At 50.7% G+C, this 13,028-nt stretch overlaps 1 protein-coding gene across 1 annotated transcript in view; it reads left to right on the top strand.

Annotated features, from left to right (window-relative positions):
- LOC142591371 (uncharacterized) overlaps nt 1-13,028 on the top strand; it is a 149,750-nt gene that overhangs the window by 106,485 nt on the left and 30,237 nt on the right. The window contains exons 23-24 of the mRNA XM_075703697.1: nt 9,873-9,938; nt 11,688-11,834. Coding sequence (XP_075559812.1) covers nt 9,873-9,938; nt 11,688-11,834 — 213 coding nt within the window. The remainder of the gene's footprint in view (nt 1-9,872; nt 9,939-11,687; nt 11,835-13,028) is intronic.

Genomic DNA, 13,028 nt, shown 5'->3' with positions numbered 1-13,028 from the left:
AGAGAGAGTGAGAAATATCCGCGGCGAGGCACGCGTTGTGACGTCATGTGCCTCCTCGGAGTACAGCCATGGAGAAATGGCAAGTTCGCGGGCAGTAAAGCTTTCGCTTTAAAATCGCGCCACGTGAAACGGCCTTCACCCTCACACACTTTCACTCGCACATACAGCATACAAGGCGCGTCAACGGCGCGGCATCCTAAACAGCTTTGCTGACAATCCGTCCCTATGTGAATGTTGCGGCCCCACAAATAATTTAAAAAGCTAGTATTTCATCAACACACATTTGACATGGCCGTGACATTTACAAAGCTCTCCCCTGTCCCTCTTTGACCCCCCCTCTTACTCGTTTTCCGCTGAATTTTATATCAGTTGATCTCAGTTCTCGCATGGCAACGGGATAAGTCCTTTCTTCGGAAAACACATTCGTAAAGTGCTGGATCGCTTGAATGCATAATTTCTGCCAGTGTCATAATTAGTCCCCTGTCTTTGAAATTCACCTACGTACTGCCCATAACGTGACCTTTATTTTCGCGAAATATAAGCAAGATGTCTTATTTAGTTTACCGAAGGCATCGCTGAAACCAAGTCGGAACGTGTTCTGACGGCTGAAAGTAGGAAAAAAACGACTGCTCAGTAATTATTTGTGACGCTTCTAAGGGAAACACAAACGTAAGAATTTTGCCGCACATTGCAGGCACCATGTTCCCCCTCCCCTTTAGCGTGAGCTGCAGTTTTGTTGTACTTTTCAGCGTGAAGTCGCACGTGCCCACTTTCAGAAGTGTAGGAGGTAGGGGGTTTAAATGTCATACTTCACAGTTTTACAGCTGTATTATTCACCGTCATTATTACATGACAATATTGTCACGGCTCACTGGAGACAAACGGGGAGAGCGGTATTTAATAGAGAGAATTAGTGCAAGCGCTCAGTCCAGACTTCTCTAGCACCCTCGCTTGCACACACGAGGTCGTCGTCTTCATCATCAACATTGTTGGGCACAGACAGCGTCGCGGCATTTGCCCCCCTCAAGAAGGAGCATCGTCCCGATGCTCGGCGGGTAGCATCCAGTGTCCAGCAAACCAGAGAGTGTCCATGTCATTCAGAAAAATAAGGTTTCATGCGCACCACTGCACAGTCTCAGGCAGGTCCTGGCGGCGCCTCGAGCAGGATGGGCTGTCAGGAACGACTTCATAGTTGACGTCGCTAAGGCGTCGTAGAACCTTGTGCTGTCTGAAGTATCGGCGCAGAAGTTTCTCCGCAAGGCCTCAACGGCGTACTGGAGCCCAAACCCAGACTCTTTGGCCGGGCTGGTAGACGACGCATCGATGGTGTTGATTGTAACGTCGGGCATCACGGTCTTGCTGGCCAGCTATGCGAACGCGCGCTAGCTGTCTTGCTTCTTTGGCATGCTCTGTAAAATCTGAGACGTCAGTCTCAGAATCACTGGAATCATGAGGAAGCATAGCATCCAGCATTGTAGTCACTTCTCCACTGAATCGCGTCATTCTTGTTGTTTCCTGCCGAGCCTTATTATAAGCAAACGTTACGTAGGGTAATATTTGGTCCCAGTTCTTGTGTTCCACATCGACATACATGCACAGCATGTCTGCGAGAGTCTTGTTGAGGCGCTCCGTAAGTCGATTGCTTTGCGGGTGAGAGGCTGTCGTCCTTCTGTGTGCCGTGCTACTGAGGATGAGCACAGTTCGCAAAAGTTCAGCCGTGAACGTGGTTCGTGGTTCCCCTGTCGCTTACGATGACCGCTGGAGCGCCGTGCCTCAGGACGACGTTTTCGATGAAGAACTGTGCGGCCTCGGCTGCTGTGCTGCTAGGAAGTGCCTTGGTTTCAGCATAACGCGTGAGGTAATCTGTCGCGAATATGATCCACTTATTTCCGGTAGCATATATTGGGAATTGGCCCATAAAGTACATCCCAATTTGTGCAAACGGTGTTTCCGGCACAGGAACGGAATGTAATAGTCCGGCAGGTTTCGTAGGTGGCACTTTTCGTCGCTGACAGTCAAGGCACGTTCGAACGTAGTGCTTCACCTGCACTGCGAGGCGTAGCCGGTAATACTTTTCTTTGATCCGTGCTAATGTTCTTGTGTAGCCTAAGTGACCTGAGGTAGCTTCATCGTGACAGGCCTGCAAAATTTCATTGCGGAGAGTTTTAGGGACGACTAGTAGATATCTCTTCCCTGTTGAAGAGAAGTTCCTCCTAAAAAGAACACTGTTGCGTAGGCAGAATGATGACAGGTACCTTGAGAACAATCTGTGCTTGTTTGTGGTGCGGCCTTCTAAGAAATCAATTAATGACGCGAGCTCCTGGTCCTCTTGCTGCTTTTGAGAGATGGTGGCCGCATCAACAACTCCTAAAAAGCCTGTGGATTCGTCATCATCTCCGCCTGACGACTCGATCGGCGATCTGGAAAGTCAGTCAGCGTCTAAGTGCTGCCTTCCCGATTTATTGACCACTGTCATGTCGTACTCTTGAAGCCGTACGCTCCAGCGTGCCCAACGTGCAGAGTAGTCGACTCGGCAGGTGACAATGTTCTACTCGCGTAAGCGATGTCTCGCTCAGCGCCGTCTTGCCGCTGAACAAGGACCGCGCCAAGACCTACGTTGCTGGCATCGGTGTGGATCATTGTGGGTGCGTTCACGTCAAAGTGGGCAAGAACAGGCGGAGTTTGTAGGCGGTGCTGCAAATCGTTAAATGCCGCCTCCTGCTCCTCGCCCCACACAAACGTGGCATCTTCTCTGGTTAAGCATGTGAGCGGTGAGGCGATGCGTGCAAAACCCGCAATAAATCACCGGTAATATGCGCATAGGCCCAAGAAGCGTCCGACTGCCTTTTTGCCTGTAGGCCTTGAAAACTTTGCGACGGCTGTGGTTTTCTCAGGATCCGGTCTGACACCTGTCTGACTTACTATGTGGCCCAAAAACTGTAGTTCTTCATAGCCAAAGTGGCACTTTTCAGGTTTTAAGGTAAGGCCAGCGGACCGTATGACTTGAACAACCGACCGTAGCCGTCTAAGGTATTCATCAAATGTGGCAGAATAAACAATAGCATCGTCTAGGTAGACTAAGCAAGTCTTAAACTTAAGGTCTGAGAGAACAGTATCCATTAGTCTTTGGAACGTGGCTGGGGCGGAACACAAACCAAAAGGGAAAACTTTGCGATTCATAGAGGCCATCAGGCGGTATAAGAGCAGTCTTTTCGCGATCCCGTTCATCGACCTCTATTTGCCAGTATCCTCTATGTAAGTCCATCGATGAGAAGTACCATCCATGCCGTAACCTGTCGAGGGAATCGCTGATGCGTGGTAAGGGATACACATCCTTTCTTGTAACCCGATTGAGCTTGCGATAATCGATACAAAACCGCAGGCTACCATCCTTAACGAGTACCACGGACGATGCCCAACGGCTTTTTGACGGCTGGATGACATCATCTTCAAGCATTTTCTTGATTTGTTCTGTATTGCTTCACGCTCTTTCTCAGCCACGCGATACGGATGCTGTCGGATGGGTATTGCTATTTCCTCCGTAATAATGCGGTGTTTCTTCAGTGGTGTTTGACGCACTCAGGACATTGTAGAGAGAGAGAGAGAGAATCAACTTTTGTACTGAGCCCTTAGTGACGGTTGGTGCGCGCTGGCACCAGATGGGGTGGAACCTTCTTCTCAGGTCCCATATGCGTCCAGCAGTCCCTGGCCCCTAGCCGCCAGCGCGAGCTGGGTCGGTAGGTCGGGGCTGGAAAACAAGGTCTCCCATCGCTCGGGGGGGTTGGGGCTGGGGAGGGCGGGTTCTTGAGCTTAGTGCACTCTGCAATGGTGTGTGCTATAGTGCCTTTTGACCGTCTGCAAAAAGGGCATGAAGTGTCATGCTCTGTTGGAAACATCTTGTGCAAGAGCACGGGATGCGCTAGCGACCCCGCTAGCGTGCGTCGCACGATCGTTTGCTGCATTCGGCTGAGTTGCTGATGCGGACGGGGAAGCCTACATCTGCCGCTTCTGTACATTTGCGTGATTTCTTTGTAACTTGTCACCGGGTGCGGTAGCTCTAGCTCGTCCTCGGCCCGGATTGACAGTTATCGGGCATACTGGTCGGCGAGTGCGTTGCCTTCCACTTGCGAGTGAGCCGGGGCCCACACGAGCTCAACGGCGGTCCTGGTGATTTGCATTTGGTGAGTATCGCTAGTGCCGCGGGAGAGATGTTCCCCTTGCGGTAGCTTGCGTAGGCGGTCTGGGAGTCTGTGACCACGGTCCTCACTCCCGGTTATGCGAGTGCGAGGGCCACGGCCACTTCTTCTGCTTCAGCTGTGTTCGTCGTCCGTATCGACGTGCCTGTGACCAGTTTATTGATGGTGGTGACGACCGCCGTTGCTCTGGTTCCGTGCTTGGAAAGCGAGGCGTCCGCGTAGAGAACCTCGGGGTCCTCTTCCAGCTGTCGAGCCAGTGCCTTGGCCCGCGCAGAGCGTCTCTCGTCGTTTCTCCCCGGCTGCATGTTCCGGGGGAGGGCTTGGTCCTAATAATGTCTCTCCGCGTTGTGGGGAGCGGCTCTGTTGTCGGTTGCGGTTCAATTTGCCATCCTATCTTGCGTAGGACGGCCAGACCGTGCTCTGTCCGGCTCAGCCTTACTCTCTGGTGGGATGGGTGTGCGTCCACCAGCTCTTCCACCGTGTTGTGGGCACCCATTTCCAGCAGCTTCTGTGTTGACGAGTAGACTGGGATGCCCATGGCGAGTTTGACTGCTTTCCTTATCGTCGTGTTCAGCGTCTCGCGGTTAACCTTCGCAAGCTGGAGGCACGGGGCGGAGTACGTTACGCGTGACACGACGAATGCCTGCACCAGGCGCAGTGCGTCTTCTTTGATTCCTCTGTTCCGGAAGGTGACTCTCCGGATCATGCTCAGGACTTGCTCTGATGTGGTCTTGATTTTGTGGACGGCTGCGTGTGCCTTGCCGTCGCTGCGCAACAACAGACCCAGTATCCGGATCTGCTGCATTGGCTTGATCTCTGTGCCGTCGATGGTGATGATTATGTTCGGCGGCGGCTCTTTCTTTGGTCTTCCGGGCTGTACCATGAGCAGCTCCGATTTCTGTGGAGCGCAGCTCAGGCCGCAGGTCGTGGCATACTCGTGGACGGTCGTTGCCGCTCTCTGCAGGGCTTCCTCCACCCAGGCATCGGACCCCGCGTGGTTCGTCCACACCGTTATATCGTCGGCATAGAACGCGTGGTCCACGCCCTCGATCTGATTGAGTAGTTCGGGAAGGGGCAGGAGTGCTAGGTTAAATAGCAGAGGTGACAGGACAGACCCCTGTGGGGTACCCCTGTCTTGGAGCTCCACAGGCTCTGACCGTTCATTTCCTATCCGGATAGTTGCTGTTCTATTAGTTAGGAAATCTTTAATATAGCCGTAGGTCTTGCGACCACACCCCGTCTTGCGCAGGTTCTCGACCACGCTGGCGTGGGACACGTGGTCGAAGGCCTCCTTGAGGTCCAAAGCCAGTTTACCCCGGGGCGCGTGCCTCGTTGCTCTTTTAATCACTAGTTCGTGTAATTGGATCAGGACGTCTTGGGTGCTCAGGTGCTGGCGGAATCCATACATGGTCGCCGGCATCTGATTTGTCTCGTCCAGGCGTGCTTGAAGTCTTCTGAGAACCATGCGTTCCATGACCTTGCCCACACAAGACGTGAGCGAGATAGGGCGCATGTTCTCGATCGTCAGAGGTTTGCCGGGTTTAGGTATGAACCGTACCTCGGCCCACTTGCCACCGCATCACTCATTTATTGAGCAGCTTGTAGGTAATGGCGTCCATTCCGGGTGCGCTCGTCTTATTACTTTCGTCTATGGCTGTTAATAACTCCGTGATGGTGCACGGTTCATCCAATGCCAGATTTTCCGGTCCCCCGTACTCCTCCGGTATCGGAAATCGCCCTCTCTCCGTCTTGAGGTAGATCGCCTTGAGGTCTTCAATGAGCATTTGGCCGTTGCCATCGTAAGCGTTCAGAACTTTGGTGAGGTTGTGGTTGTTTGAGGTTTTGCAGCTCTTAAGCAGTCCTTAAAATCGTCAAGCAGTTCCCTGAGACTGTTTCTGTTGCGGCGCTAAACCTGGGTCAACGTCGACGACGGGTGCATATGGCATCGTATCGGTGGTCGGTTCCTCTTTTACAGCAAAGCAGTGTCGAACGTAGTCAATTTCACCAAAGTATGCCACAGCGGTGCCTTTACTGATCTGCCGGCGTTCATTGGTGAAATTTGTCAGAAGTACCTCAGTGCGACCACCGATTAGGCTTGACGACACCGCGAGCGATGGCAACACCTTGATGGAACAGAAGTGCAGTTAGTTGTTCGGCTACACCATCCTTGTTAAACTGTTCTCCACAACTGACGGAGACAAGACTGCATGATAGTGGTGGCATGCAGACGACGTCGTCGGCGACACGTAATGATGTACGTTGGCGCTCTTCGTCATGGCTCGTCTCTGTACTAGTTGACAAGGTTATCTCCCCGTCCCGTATGTTAAGCGCAGCACCGTATTCCCGCAAGAAGTCCATTCTAAGGATGAGTGATCTGCGGCACTCCTTTCAAATCATAAAAGGGGCGACAAAAGCTGTATTTCCTATCTGCAGTCGTGCAGTACATTTTCCTGGAGGTGTCGTTATCTGGCCCCCGGCATTTCGAATATAAGGGCCCGTCCATTGCATTTTGATTTTCTTAAGCCGGTCTACCAACTGCTCACTCATTATCGAAAAGTCTGCGCCAGTATCAACTAAAGCTGTCACGTTGTGCCCATCAATCGTTAAGAGTAGGTCGGCATTCACAAATTCGTCGGCGTTCCGCTTCTCCGGGTTGCTCTGCTCTTTTCTCTGTAATGTTGCGGGACTTTCGACGGTTCAACGACTTGCAACCTTCCCCCCGGAGGTCGCCGATTTCAGTTTCCCCGTCGTGGGCTTGGAGAGCGGCCTCTCACCACGTCAGCGAAACTGCGACGGTTCGGCGAAGAATAACGCAACGGAAACGGCGAGCGTGACCGGAGGTTAGCTGGGCTGCCTTGTTCCCGAGTGACACTGTCGTCGAAGCGTCGATGTCTGTCTGGAAACTGTTGAGGAGTGGCAGGTGACATTTCCTGGATGTCACCCTGGCGATGAGGGCAAAAACGATAAATGTGCCCTGGTTCGCCACATTGAAAACACAATGGTCGGCGATCAGCAGTGCGCAATACGTCGGTCTTGCGAAGCTGGGGTCGCCTGAAATGCTCCCTCTGTATCCAGGCAGCAATAGGTGGCAGCTGGTGGTAATGCTGTACTAGCCCGGTAGAAAGCGGGCGACGAACAGCGTCTGCGTAGCTGTATGCGCGCGGCTCGAAGCGTGGCTTCGAGCCATGCGCTTCAGGGAGTGGCTCAGGTGATGCAAATGCTTGCCGGATTTCTCGGCGGACAACTTCAGCGACCGAAGCAACAGTGAACTCCTTGGGTGTCGCAGTTTGCTTCGCACTCTCCTCGCGCACAATATCTCAGGTCTCGTCTGTCACTGTCAGTACTGCCGCTCCTGCAGGCGCATTGTTATTCAGGCTTTGGTATTGCCGGCAACGCTGCTGCAGCATCCGCTCGATTGCTGTGGCTTCCTTAATGAACTCTTCCACTGTTGCAGGCGGGTTACGCACGAGACCAGCGAATAGGTGTTCTTTGACGCCGCGCATGAGATGGCTCAGCTTCTTCGAATCAGGCATGTTGGGATCCACGCGGCGAAACAAACGAGACATGTCCTCGGCAAACATCGAAACACTTTCGTTGGGCTTCTGAATGCGCAACTCGAGAAGGCGTTGTGCATTATCTCGGCGATCAGTGCTTGCGAAGGTGTCAAGTAGCCGACGGCAAAATTCGTCCCACGTTGTCAAATGTGCCTCGCGATTTTGGAACCACGTTTTTGCGCTACCTTCAAGAGCGAAGTACACATTGGAAAGCTTCTGGTCCGGGCGCCACTGATTGACCTTAGCTACGCGTTCGTACTGGTCCAGCCAGTCTTCGGCGTCATCATACGTGTCACCGTGGAAGTTAGTGGGGACTAGATTGCTTTAAACAGTCGCCTGTGTTGGTCTTGCAAGCGCCATTTCTTGAGCTGGTGAGGTCGCTGACAAAGTTCCTTGGAAGAGGCCGAATTCCGGGCACAGACCTTGCAGGCGGCGGCTTGCGCGGTGCACAAGTATCTCGACGCGTGGATGATGTCTTGAAGAGCTGGATGCAGGGCTACTCGCAAGAGTCATCCCTATTATTAGGTGATGATGCGATACCCAGCACGCCCACCAGCGTCAGGGCTCACTGGAGACAAATGCAGAGAGCGGTACTGAATAGAGAGAATTAGGGCAAGCGCTCAGTCCAGACTTCTTCTCTAGCGCCTCGCTTGCACACACGAGGTCGTCGTCTTCATCGTCAACGTTGTTGGGCACAGATGGCGTCGCGGCAATATGAAGACACGCGGCACGTGCTGCTTCTACAGCCACACCACTGTAAAGGGTGCATCGTTTCCAAAGGAATGCAGGAGAGAGAAACTTGGCTGCATAAGCGCCCCATACTGCTTCATACATTACGCGTTTTGGCGGTGGCAGTTCACCTACAATGTTTTTGTGCTACATACATTGTTTGTATGCTAACCGCAGGAACGCCGACATTCGTCGTGAGATGGGTGCCACCGGAATTTTTTTACTTAATGCTTTTTGCTGACTGCTTTCCCAAAAAAATATCAGATATAGAAATCACAACAAAATCTCGGCTGACTCGAACAAAAATTCCCTGCATTAAAATCAGCTCGTGCCAATCTTTCCGCTGCTGCGACTTTTCCAGCGCTTCTTCGACGTACGTCAATGGTTATGTTCTTCAACCTGTGACTGGAGGGGTATTCGAAAGAATCCACCTAGTGGACATGTCCATTTCTTCTGCTGCTGCAGTGCTTATTGGTTGGAATGCCTGGCCTTTTCTGACATGTACCCCCGCCCAGCCTCTCAGCACATCACCAGCAGACGAAGTGCACATGTCCAATAGGGGGGCTCTTACAGAAAACCCCCAGGACTTGTTGTGTTCTTTCTCAACGTTAAAACCTATTCATTATTGTCATCGCGTTGTCAGGCGAATTCCCGACCCTCTTTATATGGCCTTGTACATATATACCTGTCGCAAACGCCCGTTCAAGGAATATCGAAGTAAAAAATAATTGAAATCCACAAGACATTGTGGCTTCCTTGCGATAGATATCACAAGGGAAGCAACTCAACATGTGCACTTTATTGGACTTTCCTTTCAATGGCCATTGAAAGCGATTACACGAAAGGGGCGTTAGAGCCCACCAACGCCTACTGCAGCAATAATGCAGACGGGAGCTGGACTTGTTCGCCGCTAAGTTACAGCACACGCTTTGTGAATTGTCTGACGCTGTTTGCGTTTCCAGCAAACTGACAATATAGCCGTATGTGCATGCATTCTGGAGGCCTCAACAGACAATGTGCTGTGAGTGACTTTGTGTGTATGGCAATCACCTTTCGAAGATGGCGCAATCTATTGTGGGAGCTTGCCGCTATCGCAGTAAACAAGCTCACAGTCGCTGGAATCACCAGTCTGCTTACTGCCTAGTTTTACTTTTTTTTCACTGCAGGATAGATATTACTCGTTAGTCAGCTCAGCGAAGTGCCCCGGGGCAATACCTCATTGCTTGTAGCCCTGCTATATCGCCCTAACGCCCCATCAAATTCTTGGGCAATACTTCTACTTAAAGGCCACATTGCTACTTTCTATGAGCAATATTTAGAGCACCTTTCAGACGCAGTCACTCTATTGTGCTGTTGTCGCCGATTAGGTTAAAAGAAACGCTCTGTTTTTCAGGACAAGATCGATAGATTCGCCCAAGTCCTTGTACAGATGGCCAATGTTGCAGGCCAGTCCTTACAAGTGAGTACAACCTACATCAGCATTGCTTTTCTAAAAAAGAAGATTAGGGAACACTACTTGGGCCCCATAGCGTTAAACTATTCCAATCTGTTTTTATTCCAATTTCCTGACGTCAAATTTGCGTAACCGCCGACGCAAGCATCAGGCGGTGACCTGCAGTGTTGCTTGAACAGCCCAATCAAACGCTCCCCTCGTTTATAGGAGGTCACTTCTGTTTGCTTTAAAAACAAATAACATTGCCCACACTGAGCGGCTTGTCTTATCTAATTCGCTGACAAAAGCCGAGGAGCCCGCTCAAGTGGAGAGGGATTCAATGGGGCTGAACCAGTGCACTGAAAATTGATAACCGCATGAAGAGGGTGGTGCCGGCGTCTGCGATTTGTCCCCTTTCCGTTACTTTGCTTGAGGTGGCTGGTCGAAAATCGCGGCGGCATGCAACGAAAGGTTAAGAATGCCGCTAAAACGGATCCTCAGCAAATAAAAGTTGGCAGAGCGAAGTCATAAACGTGCTGAAAGTTCTCGATGACGTTACACGGCCACGCAAATAGCTTTATTGTATATGCAAATGCATGCTCTCCGGCAAGTGCGAGTAGCCAGTGCCTGAGCGATCGGCGGCAGCCATCTTTTATTCCTTTCAGAACTGGGGACCCTGCGGCAATTCAGAAAGAAGTTGGGTTTTGTTCGGCATATTAATGAATTTTAAACGCGTGCACGTCACTTTAAGGCGCTGAGTTTTCGCGGTTTTGTGACGTCGCATGACAGGCAGTTGAAGTCGGTGCAGCCCGAAAACTTTTGTGCAATAGCCGAGAGATAATGTCGAAAAGGTGTCGAATTAGAAATAGCAAGTTTCTTTTGTTCGGTCCAATCATGCATAATCAGTTAACACAAATATCAGATGGGGAGCCATCGCGGATTTCGTGACGTCGCGTAACATACAGGCGAAGGTCCCAAAAAGATTTTTGACCAATCGCGGAGTGCTGATGGCAGAATTAAAATAGAAAAATTTGGAATAGATTTACGTTATAGCGCCCCTGTTTTATCGTACCTGGGTAGCATAATCGGCATTCGAGATATTTCCCCCGAAAAAATATTCCGTGAATCCTAATAGCATGACCACATAGCGTTTCCATTTGAGATGAACTTACCTTGCGTCTAACTGATTTATAACTTGCTTTCTTGCCAAAATCGCTTGTAGATTTTAACGAGTTTCGCGTATTGCTTTGTTTTGTTATTGCTACTGGTGCAATGTCTTATCGCTTTAAATTTCGCGTTCTTGAATTCCCTAAGAACATCGATGTGACCAGCGTGTTCTCGGAGCTAAGGTGTTATCGATATATCTGAGAGCGTCATCAAGTCAAAGCTCCAAACATATTTGTAAAATCTGCTCTGCTGCAGGCGGGAGAACTGACTTCTGCGTCATACATAAATAACGACCAAGAAAGCCGATTCGATTGATTCGGCCGCTACTACTTTGGTTGTGAGCCTCGTCAACGCGTAGTTCTCCTTTTCCTCGTCCCATGCTCCGCCCAATAATTTACTATTTGTTCCTTTATTCTCGTAAGTGTTCTATCATCGCCTCACTCTCACACCGCGTGAGAGTGAGGTCTAGTATAGTAACTTATCGGACAACAGTGTCAATTCCGGGCACAGAAGATGGACAATGGCAACCCCTGGAATCTGCCGATAGATTCAGCAGAAAAGAAGGAATCTGATGTCAATACATGACTTGAACGTTTGCCTTGCCCGCAGGTGTTCCTGAAGGACAACATGGACAATTGGGATCGCATGAAAATTGCTTTTGATGCCTTGACCAAGCAGATAAGAAGTCGCGCTGAAGGCACCAAACGTGGCTTTGAGCATGACATACAGCAGTTTTTCCGGCACACTGCTGTACACGTGAGTAGATGCTACAGATGCTGCACAGAAATTCCTAACAGAAGCTGCTGCGTGATGTATAATTTCTAAGCGAGTTAACCTTTATGAGGATCAAAAGTTTCGTATTTTATAGTAACAGGCACTTCTTCATTATTTGAAATAGCAGTGATACGTTCAATAAAATTCGTAGGTACTGAAAACTTTTCGCCAGGCCTTCAGCTGGCAACGCGGAATAATATGCCTAAAACTACCCTGCTTCAGCGTCATGACTTCTGACATGGGGTGGTGCCCGCGGCGTGCTGAAGATCACGAGGGCCATGTTTGGAATTCACGTCATATCCGCCAAGCACATGATCGCACTGTTTACTTAAGTACCACTAAAGGTACGCATTATAAGACGAGATATTTACCTTTACTGCCGACTACCCGTTATTGCTTCAATAGTGTACACCACTCAACTCACCACTGAGTTTCTGCGAAATTTTGTTGCAGCTGGCCTTGAAGGGGCCCTGCACCACTCTTGATCGACACAAACTCCGTACATGCATTTTAAGTAAAAAAATTCACCATTTAAGAAATACGTCGCCGCAAAAAGTGCCTCAACACGTTCAGAAGAAGTGGAGTTATTCGCAAAGCTTGGACTGTGCTCCCCACCGCGATCCTCGCACTCCTTCTATTGCGTGCACGGCGAAGGCTAAGGCGGAGTGGGACTTGTCCACAACGCTCCGCCTACTGAACTCCAGCCCGACGCGCAGTGCCAATTCGATTTGTGGTGCTCACGAAGACGCCACTGCTTCCGGTTTTGGTGCCTATACGGCGCGCCAAACCAGCGTCACCTAGATAGCAAAAGGCCTTTTCACTCTGATTTATGACGTCATCTTACCTGGCCCGACTGCCATAAAATCTAATGGGGATGCTCCCGAGGAGGCAACAGTGATTTTGACGTCACCTCTTTCATCGCGCCAGCTCTGTCAATGGAAATTTCGGACCAGGTAGCGGGGCGTCATGGATCCGAGTAAACAGGCCTTGTGCTATCTAGGTGGTGCTGGCCAATCGCGGTTCTCGTCAGCGAGCCGAGGTGGCCGTGGTATCTACGCTACGTAGCAGATGGCAGCTACGTGCATCTATAGAGCGTGAAAGGGCATCGTTTACTTTCCTCGTGACCAAGTCTGGGTGCGCGTTTCAACCCGCATGCTCCAGTCTGCTCGTGCTACG

This window comes from Dermacentor variabilis, chromosome 8 (genome assembly GCF_050947875.1).
Source record: "Dermacentor variabilis isolate Ectoservices chromosome 8, ASM5094787v1, whole genome shotgun sequence".
Classification (NCBI taxonomy): domain Eukaryota; kingdom Metazoa; phylum Arthropoda; class Arachnida; order Ixodida; family Ixodidae; genus Dermacentor; species Dermacentor variabilis.
Note: the sequence above shows the minus strand (reverse complement) of the source record. Positions and strands in the feature narration are given on the sequence as shown.